The sequence below is a fragment of the Pleurodeles waltl genome, chromosome 11, assembly GCF_031143425.1.
Source record: "Pleurodeles waltl isolate 20211129_DDA chromosome 11, aPleWal1.hap1.20221129, whole genome shotgun sequence".
Taxonomy (NCBI): domain Eukaryota; kingdom Metazoa; phylum Chordata; class Amphibia; order Caudata; family Salamandridae; genus Pleurodeles; species Pleurodeles waltl.
The window spans coordinates 240,841,271-240,865,602 of record NC_090450.1 but is presented as its reverse complement, the minus strand read 5'-3'; the positions used below and the strand labels follow the sequence as shown (position 1 = coordinate 240,865,602).

At 44.4% G+C, this 24,332-nt stretch overlaps 1 protein-coding gene across 1 annotated transcript in view; it reads left to right on the top strand.

Moving 5' to 3' along the window:
- WDFY1 (WD repeat and FYVE domain containing 1) overlaps positions 1–24,332 on the top strand; it is a 213,021-nt gene that overhangs the window by 101,676 nt on the left and 87,013 nt on the right. The window contains exons 6-7 of the mRNA XM_069213483.1: positions 5,434–5,546; positions 11,611–11,737. Coding sequence (XP_069069584.1) covers positions 5,434–5,546; positions 11,611–11,737 — 240 coding nt within the window. The remainder of the gene's footprint in view (positions 1–5,433; positions 5,547–11,610; positions 11,738–24,332) is intronic.

The following is a 24,332-nucleotide window of genomic DNA, read 5'->3' as shown; positions in this document are numbered from 1 at the left end:
AGTCACTGAAGCAAATATTGTTTCGAACTTCTCATGAGAAGTGGGGGTGGATTGAAATGTCTACATGTAGGGGTGAGATCACTTTTTCATTTTGTACAGTTCTGCGTAACGGTATAGTATAGGGGTGGAAATGCTTGTGTTAGGGCAAACCAAGGGGTTGAAGAATATGTGTTACCAGGAGCAGCCCATAGCAAAAGATCAAGCAAGTCAGCCTGCTGGATAAGTATTGCCGGATTTCAAGTGCCTGCATTATCCCTTCTGCTGTGTTACTCTCATATTAACGTTCCTCCTGCTGATATTGATTGGGGGATGCCAGATATAGATAGAGCTCACTTATACTCTCTCTACCTCTGTCAGCATCCAGACAGTAAGTAGGTCCTTGCCATCATATGAGCCCCTGGCCCAAGGTTGTCGAAGAAGGTGTCACGCACATCTTTGAGCAACTGCAGAGCAAGATGTAGACTTGATTTGTTTAGGTCACTCGTGGTAGCGTGCAGCTCTGTCTGCAAGACATCCTGTATTGAATATGGGCTTTTAACCACGCCCACTTTTGCCATTTGTTCTTTGTTGTGCTTGTCTTAAATGCTTCATTTTTATTGGTGCATTTTGCTAAATGTCCCTCCTTTGCGTTCGAAGTTCCGGCCCAGTGACCTTTCACTAAGAGAACATTTTTGTTGGTCATCACACTGCGTCACGCATCCTCCTGTTGCAGGGTGTGATGGCTCCTCCTCCCGTCTGGTTTCTGTTTTGAAAGTAACTTATTTTTTATTTCAGCCATGCCACGTAAAACCTTTTATTTGAATAATTTCAGCTCTACTGCATAACAACTGCTGTACAACATGGTTAAAAAAGAAACGCTTTACCATATTTATTTGCTTTCTTTTCAGTGAACAAAACACATGGCTGATTTTCTCCTGGTCCACCCCCCCACACCCTTGCACCAATCTGTGTACTAAAACCTACCTGGGTGAAATCTGAGCTATATAAAACAAGTAAAAACATTGGACTTGGTGTGCCTTGTGTATGCTTCTGGCCTTATTGCAGGATGATTATTTTCACGTGGCCGTATTAAGTTTGTACTATTTTCCTGTTCTCAATTGTATTTTGAGCTGGGTGGGTCCGCACGGTGCATGCCTGTGTTCCTGTTCTGTCGTCAGGTCGGTTGCCTGCTAGAACCTCTGGGTGGAAAAAAAACAATCCCACACCTTGCTCAACGGTTTGACGATTGCAAGATACGTACATTCGGTCACTGTTCTTGAACAGCCTTGTGGTTGTCAGAGTGATCGACGAGTGAGATATATTTAAATAATCTACTTACCGTTACGGCACACCCCATCAGGCATTAAAAATTGCGTGGCTTGCAGTTTGCCATCTATCCCCATCAGACCAGGAACAGACGTTCTGCCATTCTAACACGCCAGGTCATGCTTTGTTGTCTCCATCCCCGTGCAGTCCTTTCATTATTGGCCCTTTCATGGTACTCAGACACTTTCGTCTTCAGCCCTCTTAGGGCCAGATGTAGAAAAGGGTTTTTCCCATTCTGTGTCAATGGGAAAATGTGTTCGTACATATGGCCCTTAGTATATAGTTAAAGATTCGCTCTCTGCGAGATGCTCCTCCCCAGCACCCCTCATTGCACTCCCTTCCACCCTGAAACCCTCCATCCCTTCTAACTAGGCAGCCCTTCCAATCCTCCCTTCCTGCTGTCTTATCCTACCACTCCGTCATCCAAAATATGCTCCACTTTACCGCCATTAAGAAAACTATAAAATTACGTTAGGGAAATGAAAAGCAGTATGCTAGCAGAGCAGCGCCACGTGTCAATGTTTTCATTTTATTGTAACCAGCTCCCTGATTTTGGGAAATGTTGCTACAACTACCATTGTGGAATAAGTATTTCCATTGGAGTTCTTTAATTTCTTTAACATGCATGGGGACGCTTAGAGATTCAGGACTAAGGGCTCTCTGTATGTGAGGACAGCTCTGAGCCTTGTATAGTTTTCAGTAGCTTTTTCTGTCGCATTTTCTACAAATATTTATTAGTTCAATAGCTTATGTTTTTTTAAATTGTGTTTTTGATATGATTGCTGATGGGACAGAGGGCGGGAGAAAACACAGAGGAATTGTTTTTTTTGCTGTAGATGGAAGAAGAAAATAAATGAAAGTGCTTTAGTTATACAGGGCCACTAGAATTATGTTTCAGAGAGGAAGAAATTATGCGGCAGGGTTGACCAATTTATATGGCAAGCAAAGTCCAGTTAGGCATTTACAACGCCAATAGCTCTAACTCAAGGAAATGCAAGACCTATTGCTGTAGATGGAAGAAGAAAATAAATGAAAGTGCTTTAGTTATACAGGGACACTAGAATTATGTGTCAGAGAGGAAGAAATTATGCGGCAGGGTTGACCAATTTATATGGCAAGCAAAGTCCAGTTAGGCATTTACAACGCCAATAGCTCTAACTCAAGGAAATGCAAGACCTATTGCTGTAGATGGAAGAAGAAAATAAATGAAAGTGCTTTAGTTATACAGGGACACTAGAATTATGTGTCAGAGAGGAAGAAATTATGCGGCAGGGTTGACCAATTTATATGGCAAGCAAAGTCCAGTTAGGCATTTACAACGCCAATAGTTCTAACTCAAGGAAATGCAAGACCTATTGCATTGCAAATGCTTGTTTTTTTTTTAAGCACTGGGGAGCACTTATCCAGGTGTTAATGTGACAGAAATGGCCCTCACGTTTGTTATGGACCTTTGCGTCTGTCTCGGAAGCACTGACTAAAGTAGCTGTTTATTCTGCAGCAATTCATGTGATATTGTAGGCTAGCGGTATAATGGTTATGGCATGCATTCACTTCTGGCAGTGCTTATGGATATGAAGCCATTCAAAAGCCCGGTAATTAATATTATTAAATACAAGGAATGTCACAAATGTAGTAGTTATATTTAAGGCATTAATAAATACTCTGTTTCTTTTTAATTTGTAATACATTAAGTGAAAGATTCTAAATCAAGGAGGCAAAGTATTGGGATACAGACGAATAATTACAGCCACACCTAAAGAGTACCTCCAATATTTATTTAGAAACATGACATAACTTTATTGCCTTTTCATTATGTTACGAGGTTACCACTTTGTGTATTCTATTTTTTGCAGATTTTAATGTTATGAAATTGAATTTTACATCAGATGGTACATGGTAAAGCACAGCATTCGTTCACACATGAGTCTATAATCTCCTTCAAGAGCTGCAAGGAGCCAAATCTTAAATCGGAGGTATGTGTTGATGGACTTCCTACAGTTGTGCAGGACTGACTGTACACTTCATGTACAAGGGCAGATAACTCTACACAGTTACTATCCAAACAGACAGCACCTTCTTTCTAGATCTGAAAGAAAGGGAAGCTTAAAAGATAGTGTTTGGCAGAGTTTACCATCCTATTTTTTCAGTTAATATAGTTTGGCTCGCCAGAGTGTCTATTTTACCAAAGGGGTCTGACCTATTACAACATTAGAAGCCAATGCAGAGTACAGAAATATTGGTAAGCATAGTCAGTCTTTTTAGGATGTTGGAGTAGGCACGCAGCTGTGGTTTTTATAATCGGCATAAGAATAGTGGATAGCGTCTCATGTATAATCAACTTTTGCTAAATATTATTTCTAAAGTGCAGGCAGTCTCTAACAAAAATGTTTACTACCATTTTATGATAAGAGAGTGAAAGCAGGTTAAAAAGGATCCCTAAGCCTCAGACTAGTCTCGCTACTTGACATTTCAAGGTCAGGTCAGCATTCAAAAACACCTCCATAGTTCGTTACCAAACCAATGGAGTTTGGACGTGGATAGCACAGTTTAGCCAAAAATTGTGGATCCACACTTCATTATCACAGCTAGAGTTCAGCAACTCGGTTTTCCCTGGAATCAATTTGAAAACATATTTAGTCCTCCGCTGCTTGAATCAGTGTCATTCATTCATCGAGACAGGCTGCTTGTAAGGTTGCCAGTGAGGTTCCACAACACTTTTATGTCTTCAGTGGACCACTAAAACAGATCATATCTCTAGAAGTAATAAGTACTCGTTTCAAATTTGAGCTACAAGGCCATCCCGGAATGGTCCCTGTATGAAACGATTCAGTTTTTAGATGGGGGTTCATTGAGCCAGAAAGGAACATGCCTAGTGTAAAGTCCTGCAGCCCCGTTTTCCTGGGCGTGAGACATTGTGGACAATGGGAGAAAGTGCCAAAACTGTAAATGGATTCAAGTGGGTCAAGCCCCTTTGGGTGTCATCTTCTTCCAGATGGAGCTGGTTGAATGTGGGTATAGTGCAGATCGTAGTACTTTTACTAAGTATAAAGCCAGTGTGGTCATAATCCATTAGATTTCTAGCCTTTGAAAAGAACTGGAGCTGGTGAGTGATGCATCACTCCAGTAATTAAACAGTGCAACCTAACGTTGCTTTGATAATGGAGACATCATCAGGTGCTCTGATAATGGAGTCGTTGCAGGGTGCATCCAGAGAAATCTAGAGCAATGAAATCTAGTTACAAACAGCATGAACCACTTCGGCAGCTCCGAGGAAAATTAAGATCTACAGGACATAATTGCTGCAGGACAACTACCCTGTATCCATCTGGACAGCCCCACAGCTGCTCCAGTTTAGGAAAGAGTTTAAGACACACCTCTTTAAATAACACTATAACACAGTGCATTAATCATTCACAGCACATATCTATCTCTTGCTTGTTGCTTTATGCTTGTCTTTCACCCTACGGTTCTCCTCTACCTTTTGGCTAAATTTGCTCTGTGGAACTACCATATTAATGCTGATTAGGGGGTAATGGCTTTTCAGATATACGCGGGATACAGATCACCTGTGTCCATAGTAATGGCCATTAGTGAAATTGTATGTAGTATATAGACGTATTTGGTGGGGCTTGTACAGTGCTAGGAGAAAGCTACAATCAGCTATAACAATTGAAGGTTTTGGAAACATTAGAATGATAAGAAAGATTTATTCTTGTGGGCCTTTGCTCCCATGTTATTAGTTATACATATCCCTATGTAACGGTAATGTAGTGCTTTATATCACAGTTTTCACTGTCTCTAAATATTGTAAATGAAGTGTGACACTACTATTGAAATTATGTTCTTGGTGAACCTACCTCAGAAGGATGGAAGGGTAAGTTGGGCTGGCTAATCATAGAAAAATTACAGTGGCAAGCATTTAACACATTGAGCAATTTTCCCTACTATATATTATTACATTGATAATTGGTATCAAACTGTATTAACAAGAAATATTTGGTGCTGTTTGTAAGTCCCCTTATCAGCGTATCAGGGACTAAAGGCTGTCTGCATTTTTGAGACATGAAAAGGAATGATAACAGAGAGTGTGTGGATATATGTTGTTAATCCTTGATTTAATGCATCCAGATATGATTATGATACTCAACATGCCTTCATTGGAGATTATTCTGGGCAGATAACACTTCTGAAGTTGGAACAGAACACAAGCTCAGTTATTTCAACACTCAAAGGTCATGAAGGTAAGTGTTATAAAGAACACATAACCATAGATTTTTAATAGCAAAGGAGCTGCTGCTACTAGCTCTTAAAATATATAAGGAACATAATCATTTGGTGAGCAAAGCTGCCTCCCAATATTTTATCATAGCTATTGACTAGGTTTGGGGACTTTTGCTGGCAGACTGCATGGTGCCTCCAGGAAGCATTTAATCTTTGTCAATTAATACTTGATGTTACCAGCATCAAGGGCCAGATTTTTTACCTGCTTTTTGCCCATGAAAGTGTTTTGATGGGAGACCCCTGTCTGCCTATATTCTCGGCTTATCAGGAAGCCATTCAAGATATTACACCTGTACAGGAAAGTAGGGGGAACCCACCAGAACTGGATTCCGGCAGCTATTTCTGGGTCAGATCCCCAGGGAAACAAGCTGAATTTGCCCTGGTGTCATTTTCAGGCACAGGGATATAATTCAGCAGTGCCTGTGTGTTGCCTACATTCTGTACACAGTAGCAACCTGCAGGCAGTATTTTTACTTCCATCTGGATCTTAAGCAAAGGCCTGATTTAAAGCTTCACCTGCCCTTCTTGTGTTGAACTATCACCTTGGCTGAGAGCCAACTGGAGCCTACCACCTAGATGCCAAGGAAACAAGGCACACAGCTTATCACTTTAAAAGTACATTAGATAAACTATGACTTGGAAACAAGTTTTTGACTTTGTTCAACCCCCTGTATAAGAGAAATGCATGCATTCTAAGGATGCAAGATTTATCTATGGTTGTGAGTGATATACTAACAATGATTTCAGAAGCACCTATATTTTTAATTAATTATTCTCTGGCTCTGCTTATCCCAGTATAGGGTGTCAGAGCTTTTTACATCAAACAGAAAGGCACAATAAATCATACAAGTGTGTAAATATATGTCCAGGAAATTTAACATAAAACAATGAGGCTTTATCAGGTGTAGGCATCACAGATCATCCATACGTGTAGACATCATATGTTAAGAGTGAATGGTTGGGAGGAATACAAAATGAGGATATACAGTGTAGCCCAATGATTGTGGTTGTCTGTACTGAAAAAACTATTACTTCCCAAATAAATCCTTCTTTGTATTCTTCGAGTAACAATGTATTGAGAAACAAAACAATAATGATCTAAACCCAGGACTTAAAGTTTGCTGCAGCTGTCTGATGTTGGTAAATATTTCACTGTGCTATGTTGGAAGGATTGAAAGTTATGACTTAGAGGTAAGAAAATGAGCTACATGTCAAAAGCAGTAGCCCACTTACCTATCTACATAAAATACAAACTTGTTGTCTGCATGTTATATTATGTGCTTGGTAGCAGGCACATTAACCATAATACCTACTTTGAGTCAAACATGAGACTGGACAAAACAATGAACTCTCCAAGAACTTCCTTTAACCACTAGACTTCCCGTACCACTATTATAATCCACTCAAAATTGCTGGGCACACAAAGATCTCTGCTGCAAGTGTCTTAGGGCCAGATGTAGGTAGCCGTTTGCATGGTGCAAACTGCGAAAATCGCAGTTTGCGCCATGCAAACAGCCTAACGCCATGCTCATTACCAAATTGCGAGTCGGTACCGACTCGCAGTTTGGGAATGCAACTCGCAAATAGGAAGGGGTGGTCCCTTCCCATTTGCGACTCGCATCGCAATTCAGAATTGCTTTGTGACTGCGAATGCGGTCGCAAAGCAACTCGCAGTTACCACCAGTGTCACACTGGTGGTAACTCATTCGCAAAAGGGAAGGGGTCCCCATGGGACCCCTTCCCCTTTGTGAATGTCGACATAAATACTTTTTCAGAGCAGGCAGTGGTCCTATGGACCACTGCCTACTCTGAAAAAACGAAACCAAATGGTTTCGGTATTTTTTTCATTTTGCAACTCGTTTTCCTTTAAGGTAAAAGGGCTGCAAAATTAAAAAAAAAACTGCTTTATTTAAAAAGCAGTCACAGACATGGAGGTCTGCTGACTTCAGCAGGCCACCATCCCTGTGAGTGCAGGGACTCACTATGGGGGTCGCAAAATGAGACCCACCTCATGAATATTGATGAGGTGGGTCTTTGCGACCCCATAGCGATTCGCAGACGGTGTCTGAGACACCGTTCTGCATCCGAGATTGCGACTCGGAAATTGCGAGTCGGACAGACTCGCAATTTCCGAGTCGCAATCTCGGACCTACCTACATCTGGCCCTTAATCCTGTAGCATATTTTAAAATATAGCCTCTTTATCACCAACTCAGTAAGCTGCAATAGATTTACTGTCACATGTGTCATATGTCTTTATTGCCGATTTCATTGCAGCATATTATTATTTAAAAGAGATGTATGACATGATTGTCTGACTCTGCTTTTCAAGCTCCGCCCCTCATTACTCCATCCTCTTTCCTCTGTCACCCTTTGATCCCCAGTGTATGGGTTCCTGGAGTAAATATTTTCTAATGCCATCATTTTGTTACACTATGCCGCCAACGCCATTTCCAATCTTAGTAATTAAAAAAGTGCGAAAATAACCTGTTAGCCACTAAAGTTATGTTTCTGTAGTGTCTGAGGCCCCATTTGAATTCCAATAGTTTTTTAATTTTTATCCAACGTAACTCTCTTTTGTTCTCACCAAAAGGGTACAGGGATATGGATTTGATGCCACCCAAGACAGAGCATAATCTAGAGCGGCAGTAGCCACCCCTATTCATAATGGAGGTACATTTTGGTTGTACCCCAATTAAAATCGCAAACCTCTGATGCCAAACAGTAAAGACCAATGGAGCATTTATAATGAATGTTCTTGATTGATGAGTTTGCTCGATGAAAAACACTGAGGCAGGAGGGCACAACTTTTCCAAACAGACCAGAGGACTTTCATCTCAGTGCAAGGTGCAGGCCACCTACAGAACCCTATGTTTCTGTGATTCCCATGGCCAGAACTATGCCTTGGACTGCAAATTCATCCCAAAAACTGTGATCTGTGAGAAAGAAGAGTTGATGCACGGCCATGTGCGGTCTTATTCCAAACATAAAAAAAGAGACCAGTTTGGGAATCCACCTCTGTCTTGCTGAAAATAGTCTTTTCAGTTCTGAATACTATTAGACCTACGTTGCCTCCACCTAAAAGTTCATAGTTGAAGATTTCAAATCCATAAACAAAAATACTTCTTCAGCATTGCGATTCAAAGATTTAAAATTCTTTAAGTCCAAGGGCAAATTATCCTCCAGGTCGAAAAAATTAATCATCACTAGCTAGATCAGGAAAAACACAGAACTACCCTTAAGAACCCATATGTGCAGATAGATATAGTTAACCACCCTTCAGTCGAGGTCATTTGTTTAGTAAAGTAGTGGATGAAATGCTAGAAACAAATGAAGCAAACATTGTCAAAGCCAGTCGATATGGCTTGAATGTGCAAAGTATATTTGTGTATGTTTGTGATTCCATGCATTAGTCCATTACAACCAGGGCAATAGTGTTGACAAAAGCATTAAAAATGTCTTTGGCAAAACAAAATATCAGAAAAGGATTGCTTTCCTATAGAGTCAATGTATGAGATAGGGAACTGACTGTGACCAAAGTCCGATTATTGAGTGATAGGTTTCAGATTTGAAATAATCCATCTTGTATTGCAGTAGAACCACTTCTTAGGAGGCAGAATTATACACCAGATAGCATGAACTGAGACATAAACTCTTCTGGGTGGATCCAAGAGGTGGTCGACAGCGTCTCAAAACAATGGGCTGGCCTCAACAAAATAATAGTTAAATGGGTCTTGACCAAAGCCCTCTGTATATCAGAAACAGCCCTACAGCAGGCTTCTCCAACAAATAGCTTGGGAGCTACTTACTGGTAGCTCTCCAGCTACCTACAGGTGACTCTCCAGTGTGCATCCCAGCATGCAAAATGTAAAGGTTGGCTTGGTTGAATCAATGCATGTATACCAAATTTCAAAAGCGTGTACTCTAGGCAAAAATTTGCGTAATTTCAGAACTCATAAGCTAGTGTTTCGAGACGAATGGTTTCATTTCTAAAATATATTGAAAAATTATGCAGCGTTATGGAGACATTTTACTAATATTATTACCTTTGTACCAAGCCATTGCTGCTATGACTGTTATATATTATCCATGTAGAGACAATCCAAGCTGATAATCCCTTTTCTACAATACTGCTAACAACTCTGCGCTGATGTGATTACTGCTGATAATCTTTCAAATGTTGGCCATTGAAATAATCTTGTGTGAAGTGGTAACTTGTTTAATACTGATTATACTAGTAGCTTGTGATGATTTTCAGTGAACACAAGTAGCTCTTATTAAAGAAAAGGTTGTAGACCACTACAGGCATCTGCACTGTCAAACAATATCTACAAAAGGCACTGAGACGCCTAAAGCTGCGAGAACATTTAAAAGAATAAGGAGATCTAATTGCAGAGGAACAACTCAACACAGAAGGCTACAGGAGCACAGTCTGTTTAGGGTGAGGGTCCCAAAGACCACTTTTGCTGGTTTAAAAGAGATTACACAAGTCTACACAAAACTGTATTTAACTGCTGGTGGTGAGTGTGCGGTATGGTGTATAAACATATTTCACTCCCTATAAGAATGTATGTTTGACAGGAATATTAAAGAGAATTGCACCGTATACACCTTGTATATAGGCCATATTGCTTCTAGATGTACTCAAGCCAACAGATACAATATCCAGTACAGTACTTTACATTCCATACAAAGAGACAGCCGTAACATCTGCCAGATTAAAGCAGCACGCTTATTGGCTAATACATAATTTACAAGTGTTAGTGAGTTCCGAGCACTCATGGTAAAGGGACGTTATCTACAAATACGGACTGATAAAATATGGAAAGGAACTCACCCAGAATGCATCTTAATGGTGGATTAATCTTTTCTCATTAATTATTAATCTGCATAATTGCATATTTACTTAAAAGATTCTACATCACCAACTGGATGGAATTTCATTGGCATTTTGTATTAAAACTGTAGTATTTGTAAATTTTCCTTTCTTCCCTAACGTTTAGGCCAAACTCTTTTCAGGGGGCCAGGGAGCAGACAGGAGCTACTGAGCTCCAGCTGTGGGCGGTGGTCGTTTGACTCTGATATCCCAGGTTCCGACCTACCGTGGCTATGCAAACTGAGCCAGGTACAATCCTTTCAGCACATGACTCTCAGTACTAGCAATGGTGAGCTGTCAAAGGCTTCTCAGGAGGGTGGTGTGGGGTGCAGTCAGCTCAGGCACACTTCAGATCATTGCTGTGATACAGGCCAATTTCAGGGTCCCAGTGGCGTAGTCCACTTATGCACACTTTGGCAGTGCATCAGCACAACTGCTACAGGGTCTCAGCAATGCAGTCTGCTGTAGGAACACTTCGGAATAGTGCCAAGGAGCAGGGTCAGCCACGCAGTCCACTCGGGCACACTAATAATCTCCCACAAAAAGTCCAGGACTGGATTGTGAGGTGCTTAACATAGATGAACAGTTTCTCCAGTTCCTGACCTTTAATCATAGTGGGTTCTGGCCAGTTGTAAATGTCTGGGACCCACACTTCTAATGAAAGTTGGGTGTTGTTTTTCTGACCTGAAGCTAGGATGAATGACAGCTGAGTTGGGCCCCCTGATGGGTTGTCAAACACTTTACTGTGGGGACCACAGCAGTGTATGCATGCCCCCCGCCATCCTGTGCAACCTCCTTACCTCTTTCTATTTGTGTTGTTGTGAATCTGTGATTGCAGATGCCTTTGTGAGATCTACGTGATGATTTGCAAGATGTCATCCCATTAACGAGGCTGTCTCTGAGATGTCATGATTCAAGTAAAATCTGTTGTAGCCTCCTCCACCGAGGCAAATATAACTTATAAGCACTTTGCACCAGCATTGGTTATTTCTGTAGTAATTACTAGTTTTCTCAAACAGTAAAAACCCCAGCATCTCGCCAGTTAAACAGGGACACCACATTAGTCTGAAGAGAAGCATTTTGTAGTAAGGTTGAAATATGTAGAACATCGCTTTAATTCTATTTTGTTTGTTTGAAACCTGTTCACAGGTAGCATTGCTTGCTTATGGTGGGATCCTGTTCAGAGACTACTTTTCTCAGGAGCATCTGACCACAGCATTATCATGTGGGACATCGGTGGGAGGAAGGGGCGATCTTTGCTTCTCCAAGGCCATCAGTAAGTATGCATGTTACATTTTTTTCTCTATGTGCCTCATGATTTGTGAGCCATATCAAGTTTTTTGTTTATAGCAGACCGTATGCAAAAAGGTCATGATTGAAAGAAAAGGTATTATTCCAGCCTCATTGCATATTCAGGACAAACTAAGAAGTAGAAAGAGAAAAATCAAGATTTCTTGTAAATAGCATTCCAATGGTAGAGTTAAACACAATTGAACATCAAGTGGAAGTAAAAGCAATGCGTTTAAATCAGTACACTTTTGTGGAAGAGTAAAGGACCCTAAAAGTAAGCCATGTTTAAGGCTTGTACTGGGAAACAAAAGTACAGGCAAAGTCATAAAGCAGTGTGTACATTAACATTAGTTCAGCAGACTGACTTTATGGGACAGCAGTACTTGGCTTACAGTTTGTGTTCATCCTCCACAGAGCTCTTGGGTGACTCAATGGACTTTTGAGTGGATTGTGAAATTGAACGGCACACCAGTGCTGGAGCACAGTGAAGATAGGAGAATTTGCATTTGGGCTACTACAATGTGTACTGTGTTGGCTGGTGTAGAATGCAATGCTAGTGGTTATTGAAGCTGACTGTTAAGTAAAATGCAAAGAGTAGCACTATTTTTTCAAACCTTACTTTTCCCAAAAAGTAGAAGTTCAGTTTTACTTTCCATACTTGATTGATTCATTATGGAACTGGTATTCCTTAGTTGTTCTGAAGGTTCTCAGATCAATAGTATCAGAGGGAAGTGTCTGTTGGAGCAATGAGCATGCAAGCAAGTCATTAGATAGGGGCCTCTATAGCATGCAGCATTGTCAAGCTCAACATGACTTAACAATACTGGCTTTGTCCATTATTGACCTCCAAAACCACTTTAGACATTTAAGCAAGATGTTTTTCTGTCTCGAAGCAGATGGAGTTCCGTACTTCCACAGTCATCCTTGCAGAGATAGATAAAAAAGAAAGGATGCTACAGTTTTGCGAAGTTGCAGACATTCTTACAGATACTAAATCCACTTGTAAAGATCCTAGTTCCCTCTGATCAACTTAAAGTCCTTACATAGATTATGTAGAGATGCAAGACTAGCACAGTTGCACTGACGCGGAATAGATATACACTGTCCAAAAATAGACAATCTCACAGAAATGTATTTCCACTTACAACAGTTAGATGTGAAAACATGTATTTATGTGTTACTTAAACTACATTTTTAGATTTGGTGTAACACGTTTTTTGTCATCTCATTAGCCAAGCATTAGGTTCCATTAACTCTGTTCTTTAGCTAATTTGTTTAGCTTTTCTATCATATGTTCAGCATCTGATGGCATTTGTAATGGCCCTTTGTCGCACCTGATGCCCAGCAAACCTGCACCCAGAGCCTTTGGGGCACTCTCTGATAATCTGCTTCTGGCTGAACACAGGGTTCTTGCAAACTATTTGCCGGTACATTGTTCACCAGTACCCATAAGGCAAGGCTTGCAGCATTCCAGCATGGGTTTGAATTATTTCTCCATTTGGAGAGCCATATAGAAAGCAAGGTTTGTGGCAAAAGAGAAAAAAACATTTCTTTACAAAAAAATGTGTTCATGTCAAGGTGCGTAAGGTGAAGTGGATCTTTACAAAAGGTTACCAATAGACTTTAGTGATTATATATTTATAGTCCCAATTGTTGAGCTTAATGAATGTATATATATTTACGTTTAGAAAATATGAAAGAGATGAGATTACAAGTAGTTTTTATATCGAACAGTTAAAAACAGTCCCAAATTAACTGTTCCTGGCCTACGGTGTTGAAAAAGATTTATTTTGGAAAGGTAAAGGGACAAAGAAACAAACTTTGGCAAATCAGTTGGATAGCATGAGAAATTCGACAGTTTGCTAGAGGTTATCTCTCTAAAAGACATAAGAATTTAAGATTCCCAAATAAGAATCAAGAAATGCATCATTTTATTTCGCCTTACCTTACCACACATGACATGTTCACTGACAGTCTGCTAATTTTACTGTGAAACTGGTTTAGCTGGTGAATCTAAAGGGGGACTGAGAGGTTGGCCTCAAAGAAATCCACTAGTCCTGCGCCTGTAGTACATCTGCTATAACAGAAGCCAAGCTTACGATTTAATGTAACCAAAAGGTCGAGTTACTCCTAGAAAGATTTCCTCATGGGTACCACACACCATGGAAACTGTGATTGATGCCATCAAAAAATCCTTTGCGAACATACAGGGAGTGCAGAATTATTAGGCAAGTTGTATTTTTGAGGATTAATTTTATTATTGAACAACAACCATGTTCTCAATGAACCCAAAAAACTCATTAATATCAAAGCTGAATATTTTTGGAAGTAGTTTTTAGTTTGTTTTTAGTTTTAGCTATGTTAGGGGGATATCTGTGTGTGCAGGTGACTATTACTGTGCATAATTATTAGGCAACTTAACAAAAAAAAATTATATACCCATTTCAATTATTTATTATTACCAGTGAAACCAATATAACATCTCAACATTCACAAATATACATTTCTGACATTCAAAAACAAAACAAAAACAAATCAGTGACCAATATAGCCACCTTTCTTTGCAAGGACACTCAAAAGCCTGCCATCCATGGATTCTGTCAGTGTTTTGATCTGTTCACCATCAACATTGCGTGCAGCAGCAACCACAGCCTCCCAGACACTGTTCAGAGAGGTGTACTGTTTTCCCTCCTTGTAAATCTCACATTTGATGATGGACCACAGGTTCTCAATGGGGTTCAGATCAGGTGAACAAGGAGGCCATGTCATTAGATTTCCTTCTTTTATACCCTTTCTTGCCAGCCACGCTGTGGAGTACTTGGACGCGTGTGATGGAGCATTGCCCTGCATGAAAATCATGTTTTTCTTGAAGGATGCAGACTTCTTCCTGTACCACTGCTTGAAGAAGGTGTCTTCCAGGAACTGGCAGTAGGACTGGGAGTTGAGCTTGACTTCATCCTCAACCCGAAAAGGCCCCACAAGCTCATCTTTGATGATACCAGCCCAAACCAGTACTCCACCTCCACCTTGCTGGCGTCTGAGTCGGACTGGAGCTCTCTGCCCTTTACCAATCCAGCCACGGGCCCATCCATCTGGCCCATCAAGACTCACTCTCATTTCATCATAAAACCTTAGAAAAATCAGTCTTGAGATATTTCTTGACCCAGTCTTGACGTTTCAGCTTGTGTGTCTTGTTCAGTGGTGGTCGTCTTTCAGCCTTTCTTACCTTGGCCATGTCTCTGAGTATTGCACACCTTGTGCTTTTGGGCACTCCAGTGATGTTGCAGCTCTGAAATATGGCCAAACTGGTGGCAAGTGGCATCGTGGCAGCTGCACGCTTGACTTTTCTCAGTTCATGGGCAGTTATTTTGCGCCTTGGTTTTTCCACACGTTTCTTGCGACCCTGTTGACTATTTTGAATGAAACGCTTGATTGTTCGATGATCACGCTTCAGAAGCTTTGCAATTTTAAGAGTGCTGCATCCCTCTGCAAGATATCTCACTATTTTTGACTTTTCTGAGCCTGTCAAATCCTTCTTTTGACCCATTTTGCCAAAGGAAAGGAAGTTGCCTAATAATTATGCACACCTGATATAGGGTGTTGATGTCATTAGACCACACCCCTTCTCATTACAGAGATGCAAATCACCTAATATGCTTAATTGGTAGTAGGCTTTCGAGCCTATACAGCTTGGAGTAAGACAACATGCATAAAGAGGATGATGTGGTCAAAATACTCATTTGCCTAATAATTCTGCACTCCCTGTAGGTATTAAGCTACTGTTTAATACCATTAGAAGGAAAATATATTTGGAACTGCCCAGCTCGATAAATTATTTTTTCTTGTAGGAAAACTAAGGAGGGTTCTAAAATGGTGCAGCATGTAAAATGCACACCTTAAGGATCCCAATATTAATGAGGTGGGGGTTTACTCTAAACAGATAGAGTAATGTAGAACTGCAAATTACATGTGATAGCTACCCTCTCCTGCTAAGATACATGTAGTACAGGGACGATAATATATAGAATAATAGATGGGCAACAGGGTATAACGGGAATAATTTTCAGCTAGGTGTTCTGAGCAACAGCAAATAGAGAATAGAGTGAAACATAAGTTGCATGTAAAGTAAATCAGAACCTTGAGAGTTTATCCATTTATAATTTTATTTTATGTTTGACCGTCATTATCGTCTGTTTTAACTGATATGCAGGAACGGAGAAGTAATGGGGGAGTAGTACATAACATGGTCCGAAATGTTAATTTTTTTTTTTTTTTTAAATGGCCTTCTGCCACCCACCTCCACCACTCTGTGTGACGTCCCTCCATTCAGACGTTGTGCACCCTCCCCTCCAGGGCTGCTCGTACAGTCTTTGAGCCCAGTCAGAACAGTCTGGAATTCTTTTATGACGTTCCAACAGTGGATAACAACTTTTGTTACTCACTTTTGCTACTTCATAGCAGTGAATTTCTGAATTTAGAATCCAGTTATTCACACTAATGGCTCTCTTCGAGAGCCCTGCATAACAACACAATTGTTAAAATGTAATATATTAAGGCTGATTACAATCCAATTGCTAAGAGCTACTTCGATAATATCTTAGATCAGGTGCTGGAAATTGTTTTCACTTGTGGGAAAGTGATTGTCAAATTTCATTCAAGGCTGCAGTGCAACAGAGAATATTGAAAGGAACTCAGCATGGTGTTCTTGAAAACATATGGTGAGCGAGTCCTAGATAGCTCTCTAAAGTTACCGTAACCAAACCAGACATGACAGATCCCCGTTCTTTCAAGGTGCCCCATGGAGAAGGGTTGGTGTCGGATAGGTACAAGTTCACAGACCAAGAACTGGAGCTGGATCTCAAGATCAGGTCGGAATCTGGAGAAGGAAGAATGTTATTGGAGCCTGGGACAGATTTATCCCACAATAATCACTGTGTGCAGCCACGAAAGATGAATCCCTTCACAGGGTCCTGACAGCGGGTCTGCAGCTACCACTTTGCGTTGCGATCGGAGCCAATGCCTTCTTTTCCTCACCCTCTGCCCTAGCACTGATAAGTGCCAGTCAATTCAGCCACATTCCATTTACAGAGGTCTGCAGCTACCACTTTGTATTGCGTCAGGAGGTGTCGCCACCCACTTTTCCCCACTTGCTACCCTAGCGCTGATAAGCCCTCCAGCACTCCTGCAGCACAAGACATGCCCAGTATAGGAGCAGGCTCATCTGCACCACTTTGCGTCTGGGCTTCTCTCCCTGAGTGGGAATAATGTACTGTTTTTGTGTTCTCTGTTATACACATTCAGGCCACTCTTGTCTTGTGTGTTCTGTCTTGTTTCTCATGTTATGTAGCACCATTGGAGTATGAGAAAATGAAAGGCGGCCTCCTTAAAGAACATCTTGCCGACATGTGGCCCCGCTGAATTACCATCATTGATGGCTTTCTGGCACATGCAGTGTAGGTTTTGTCGAAGGAGACTGAGTGCTCTGAGAAATGTTTATCTATGACTGGAGAAGGTTCTCCTCTCACTTATCCAAGTTTTCCCCATCATCTGGTGATTCTATTGTGCATCTTGACTCATAGCACAGATGTGGGATATTCAAGAGATGGAATCTAGGACATGGTTCCAGTATCTACAGCATTGCCTCTGAGGGTGATCCCACCAGTTAAATTAACCAATGAGCACACTCAGCCTCAAATGCGCCCTCAAAAAAACTCAGCCTTCTAGGGCATTAAAAAACGATCTCTGATGCTGTCAGCCGTTTAGCTACGACCGTAGGTTCTCACCTCCAGAATGTGGATCACCCTACCCATCCTAAGTCAGGGACTGTAATCAATGTATTGCTTTGAGCTACCCTCATACATAGTGGTTTTCTAGAATGTGCCTCCCTTGACCAAGCCCATTTTCGGAATCCTATAACGAACTCAGAATTAAAGTGGTTACTTTATTTAAATAGTCACTCTGATCTGGGAATGCAGATCTACATTTCTATTAATGCTATTAATGTGATGAGAAGGGTGAACTGGTTGGAGTCTGATGTTAAGATATGGCCTGCGTATTGTGTGGTGATACATTTAATAGGTCCACCATCGCTGCACGTGTCCTGACAACCCTAGGTTCATTTAGACTTATTAGACCATCTAACTTTCAGGTCCTCCCTTCCGGTTTCTTTTGCAAACCATAAACCGTTTGGCCTACCTTACGGAAACAGGGTCCGCAGTGGCAGGATATTCAGAGTAGATGCTCTTCTGCTCCCCTACATCCCCAACTTTGAGGACTGCAAATAGATTTGACCCCTGTGTGGCCTGGACTCCTGTGATTGACTCACCCAGTCTGCCTTATCCTTGTCTCCTGCTATTCCCCTGCACATAACCACCCCTGCTGAAACGCTGGTTAGGAAACCTCATGATCTCTTCTTGTTTTCATGATACATTGTGTGCCTGGCTGACAAGTTTAACCCATCAGTTTCTTTTGTTAAGCAATATCTTACCTGCTTACAAGAAACATGGGAAGAGGTAATCAATTTTCCTTGAAGGGTATAACACCTGTTTTACCCCGGCTGAACCTCCAACAGCAGGGCCAAAGGAAATTTGATTATTTTTGTCTCCATAAATCTGTGTGGGAAAATCGAGGATCTTGCCTGGGATTTGCATGTGATGCAAGTGTTGAAGCTAACTTTTTCTGGCCCTTTATCTTTCGCATCAGTTAACTTTTAGACAGCTAAAACCTGGTCATGAGCTATCTGACCTTTCCACCTTAAATTCAGCTGTTGACACCCTGACTGGCAAAGAGTATGGGCTGGACAAGTTAATTTTATTCTGTGATTTCAATTGCCATCTATATGGGTCCCCTTTAGATCTAACTAACATTAAGCTCAAATGCATGATGGAAGAGGGGCTACATATAGCCCACACCAGGGAGGACTCTGAGTTAAATGCAATCTTAAGTAACTACAGTCTTCTTGGTTTTTTGTTTTGTTTGAGAAACTAGTTAACTCCGTTAACCCCAGGACTTTACTAACTTTAGGGGTAAGAGCTGTACCTCGATAATAGATTTCAATTCACTGTCACCCAGCATTATTACCACGCACTTCAAACTACACACCAATACACATCACCACACTTAGCACCACACAATCCACCCCACACATCACCCAAACCACCCCATGGCACCGCAAAGACACCCCAGGTTTTCTGAGGCTGAACTCAGGGTCATGGTGGAGGAAATTGTACGGGTAGAGCCACAGCTCTTCGGGACACAGGTGCAGCACACCACCATTGCCAGGAAGATGGAGCTATGGAGCAGAATAGTGGACAGGGTCAACGCTGTGGGACAGCACCCAAGAAATAGGGACGACATCAGGAAGCGGTGGAACGACCTACGGGGGAAGGTGCGTTCCATGGTATCCAGGCACAACATCGCGGTGCGGCGGACCCCCACCTCCTCACCCAGAATTTACAACATGGGAGGAGCAGGTCTTGGCGATCCTGCATCCTGAGGGCCTCGCAGGAGTAGGCGGAGGAATGGACTCTGGTAAGTTAAATCTTAACTACTTCATCTCCCCCACCAGCATGCCAACTCATACACCCACCCTCACCCCCACCCCCATCACACCTACTCCTTGCAAATGTCTCACCCTCACAACCCACCCATCCCAACACCAAGCCCTGCATGCGACCACAAAGCATGGACACCCATCACCTAAGCATGCCCACTGCACATACCCATCCCCCCCGGCCAATCCACCGTCACAAAAGCCCCCACACAGGAATGCAAGCACAGGGGTACACGGGCACCCACCCATTGCACGCTATGGCACACACAGAAGCAATAACCATACTTTTATACCCCTGCAGGACCCGAACGCCACGTCACCGCGCAGGAGGGTCCACAAATGTCCACTCCACCCCCAGAAGAGGCCCACAGTGATGACAGCAGCTCTGTCTCCCTGGATCTAGATGACCAGCCCGGCCAATCGGGGACCTCTGGACAGTCGGTTCCCCTCAGACAGCCACAGGCCACAGCAGACCTTCCCCCCTCTGGGAACACCAGCACAGCACCCACACAGTGGGCCCATACCTCTGTCCCCAGGACATGTCAATCAGCGGTGTGTCCACCACTACAGGGCACCCAGGTTAACCCACCACCCCAACAACAACAGGGCCCTGGGGGCAGTGGTAGTGGGCACACGGTCCAGGGGACAGAGGCCCAGGGAAACAGGGGAACTGGGAGGGCTGCTGTGCGACAGGGGGGGGGACAGGCCCAGGGAACCCACTCTCCACGAGGCCCTCTCCAACATCATGGGAGCATACCACCACTCCCAGGAGACGATGGCCACGGTCCTGGCCAGGTTTCAGGAGATCCAGCTTCTGCAGGAGCAACAGTATATGGGGTTCAGGGAAGAACTAAGAAACATCAGTTCCGCCATGGGCACCATCGTAGTGGCTCTGAATCAGGTAGTCACCACAATTCGGGACAGTGTTGCACCACAAAGGGCCACTGACACTAGCATGGACCAAGAACTGCCTACCACCTCCGCCGGCGCTAGTGGACAGGAGGCCCCGACACAAGACCAACAGGCCACCAGAACCCCACCCCCTGCAGAAGGAGAACCACCCCGCAAGCGGGCCCTGAGATCCAGGAAGAAGACAGAGTAAGATGCCAAGACCCCAGCCAGGAAAGGATACCTCCCTGATTGTCATCCCACTGTCCCACATTGACACCCTGTCCAACCTTACACTGCCCCTGCTCCACTTTCCACAGGCATCTGGACAATGCACCTGTGATACTGATAGTCTGGACTCTGCCATGGACAATCCTCCACCATCACACCTCAACGATTTGCAAGCACCCACCAATTGTGAGCACTGTAATAAACACACTTATTGCATAAAACAATCTGGAGTCTGGCTGAGATTTTGTACAAATGTATTAGACATTACCGTGCCAAATGGCATATTCACATTGTGATGCCAACATACCAATGTCACACAGCTGTAGTCCATGGGGAATTAAAGCAGATGTCACGCAATGGGGCCCACATCTCTGAAATCGGAAGGGAAAGTCACAACTCAGTTACCATACACTGGGGGAAAAGGTCAGACAGTAGAGAGGTAGTAGGGGTTAAGTATAAGTAAAATGCCGTTGTGGATTCTTACCTGTGTGTCATTGAAAATACTGCTGTATTACTGTGTTCCTGTTCTCTATGTCGTCCTCTTCGCCTTCCTCCTCTTCACTCTCCACAGGCTCCACAGCTGCTACAACACCACCATCTTCACCATCCTCCTGCAGAAAAGGCACCCGGCGTCGCAAAGCCAGGTTGTGAAGCATACAGCAGGCCACGATGATCTGGCACACCTTCTTTGGTGAGTACATTAGGGATCCACCAGTCATATGGAGGCACCTAAACCTGGCCTTCAGGAGGCCGAAGGTCCGCTCGATCACCCTCCTAGTTCGCCCATGGGCCTCATTGTACCGTTCCTCTGCCCTTGTCCTAGGATTCCTCACTGGTGTCAGTAGCCATGACAGGTTGGGGTAACCAGAGTCTCCTAATAGCCACACACGGTGCCTCTGGAGTTGACCCATCACGTAAGGGATGCTGCTATTCCGCATGATGTACGCGTCATGCACTGACCCAGGGAACTTGGCATTAACATGGGAGATGTACTGGTCAGCCAAACACACCATCTGGACATTCATGGAATGATAACTCTTCCTGTTCCTGTACACCTGTTCACTCCTTCTGGGGGGGGCCAAAGCAACATGTGTCCCATCAATGGCACCAATGATGTTGGGTATATGTCCAAGGGCATAGAAATCAGCCTTCACTGTAGCCAAATCCCCCACCTCAGGGTAGACGATGTAGCTCTGCATGTGTTTGAGCAGGGCAGACAACACTCTGGACAACACCTTGGAAAACATGGTCTGGGACATCCCTGATGATATGGCCACTGTTGTTTGAAATGACCCACTTGCTAGGAAATGGAGTACTGACAGCACCTGCACTAGAGGGGGGATCCCTGTGGGTTGGCGGATTGGTGACATCAGGTCTGGCTCCAGCTGGACACACAGTTCCTGTATAGTGTCTCGGTCAAGCCTGTATGTCAGTATGACATGTCTTTCCTCCATTGTCGACAGGTCCACCAGCGGTCTGTACACGGGAAGATTTCTCCATCACCTCGCATGTCCCAGCGGACGGTGCCTATGAAGGACAACAGCGAGCACAGAGTCAATCTACCCACAGGTACGTAACCACAGCTTGCACATAACACGATTCCCAATGCATTGAATGGCTTGTATTAGTGTCGATGCAAGGCCTAGGTATGTGTGACGCAGTAGAAAATAAGGCATGTGGGCCCTTGAAATGGCGGCTGCCTGACCTGTGAAGTGCGACAATGGGATGTGAGGTCAATGCGCTGGCGTGGCACACCGTGGCGGTAGGCGGTCGAAGACCGCGGCGCAAAGCAGCATTGGTTAACATTGAACCCTATGGGTCTCAGGAGCCAATGACGAAGTGCGCCGGCGGCCGCAGTACGCACCGCCGCGGTACGCACCGCTGCGGGCGTGACCGCCATTTTCTATCTGCTTAATCACTCGATACCTGATCTTCGACAGGAGAGGACCTACACTGCAAGTGCTGCTGTGACCACGGTCTGGAAGAGACAATGGCTCAAGCGACTGGGGAAAGGGCCCCTGCCTTCACTGCTCAGGAGTTGGAGAAACTCGTGGATGGGGTCCTCCCCCAGTATGCGCTACTCTACGGTCCTCCAGACCAACAGGTAAGTACACTGGGACCATGCTTTGTGGCCAATGCCTGTGTTGAGTGGGGTGGATGAAAGATGGTGGGGAGGGGAGCGATTGAGGCATGCATCAAATGACGGTGAGAGCATGTGCCACATGGCAAGGGTGGGGATGGGGGGGCCACTCACATCGAGCATGCAGAAGGTGATGATTATTCTTCTCTCACTGTACATGTCACATAGGTCAGCGCCCACCAGAAAATCGATATTTGTCGTGCCATCGCCAAGGACGTCCGGACCCTGGGGGTCCACCAGAGACGGGGCACCCACTGCCGGAAGAGATGGGAGGACATCCGACCCTGGAGCAGGAAGACTGCGGAGGCTCAGCTGGGGATGGCCTCCCAACGTGGGAGGGGTGCCCGTCATACTTTGACCCCCCCTTATGTCCCGGATCCTGGCAGTGGCCTACCCCGATTTGGATGGGCGCGTGAGGACATCACAGCAGACACAAGGGGGTGAGTGCACTCAAGTTCTGGTGACTTTGCGCGCAGTGGAGGGGTCTGGGTGGGGGAGGAGGTCTGTGGGTATCCATAGGCCAGGGCGATATCTGTAGGCTAGGCCCCTCCGTAAGGCATGGCCCTGTGCCCCGCCCCCCACCTCTGTAGGGTGCCAAGTACAGCTATTCATTGCCCTGTGTCATGTATGTGAGCAGAGGTCGCCCATAGGCTTGTAGGCCATGTCCCACGGATTGCGTAGCCGACCCCAAGTGTGCGGCGTAGTGCAGGGGGCTTCTGTGTCTGTCCTGTCCGCCAACGGTGTCGCCAATGCATGCACTCAACATTTCTTTATTTTTCCCCACCCCTCTTTTTTGTTGTCTTCCTCTTCATTTGTGCATTAGCATCATCAGGCGGAGGAGAAGAGGCATCGGAGCACGAGGGAGCTGCATCTCACATGGCCATGGCGGGCCATGCAACAGAATCGGAATTCACCAGTGAGACGGAGGGCGAGGGGAGCTCCACAGCGGGGACTCGTGCGGATGTCAGTGACAGCGACTCGTCCTCTGAAGGGAGCTCCCTTGTGGTGGCGGCAACATCCGTGCCCCCGCACCAACAGGTACAGCCGCCACCCAGCGCACCAGCACCGCCCTCCCAGCAGCCCCTCAGCATTTGCCCCGTGCCCGCTCACCCAGGAAGGTGGGCATCTCCTTCGCCCCAGGCACCTCAGGCCCTGCCCCAGTCACCCCTGCTGCCCTCAGTGAGGAGGTCATTGACCTCCTGAGGACGCTCATTGTTGGGCAGTCTACCCTTTTGAATGCCATCCAGGGTGTAGAAAGGGAGGTGCACCAGAGTAATGCATACCTGGAGGGCATTCATTCTGGTCAGGCTGCCCATCAGCGATCGTTCAACACTCTGGCCTCAGCACTGATGGCAGCAATTGTCCCTGTCTCTAGCCTACCCCCTCCAACTTCCTCCACCCATACCCAATCCCCTGTACCTCTGCCTATCCCAGACACACCATCAGACCAGCCTGCACACACCTCAACACCCAAGGGAAGCTCATCCAGACATAAGCACCACACATCACACAAGCATTCACACAAGCAACATCCACATGCAGACATACCAACACCCACTGCCTCCACTGTGTCCCCCTCCTCCTCGTCTCCCTCCTCCCTCCCTGTCACGTCTCCACTCACACCTGCATGCACAACATCTTCAGCCACTACGTCCATCACCAACACACACACCAGAACCCCCCGCACACGTGCAGTCACCACCCCCACTACCATTCACACGTCCCCTGTGTCCTCTCCCAGTGTGTCTGTCACCTCCTCTTCCAAGCTAC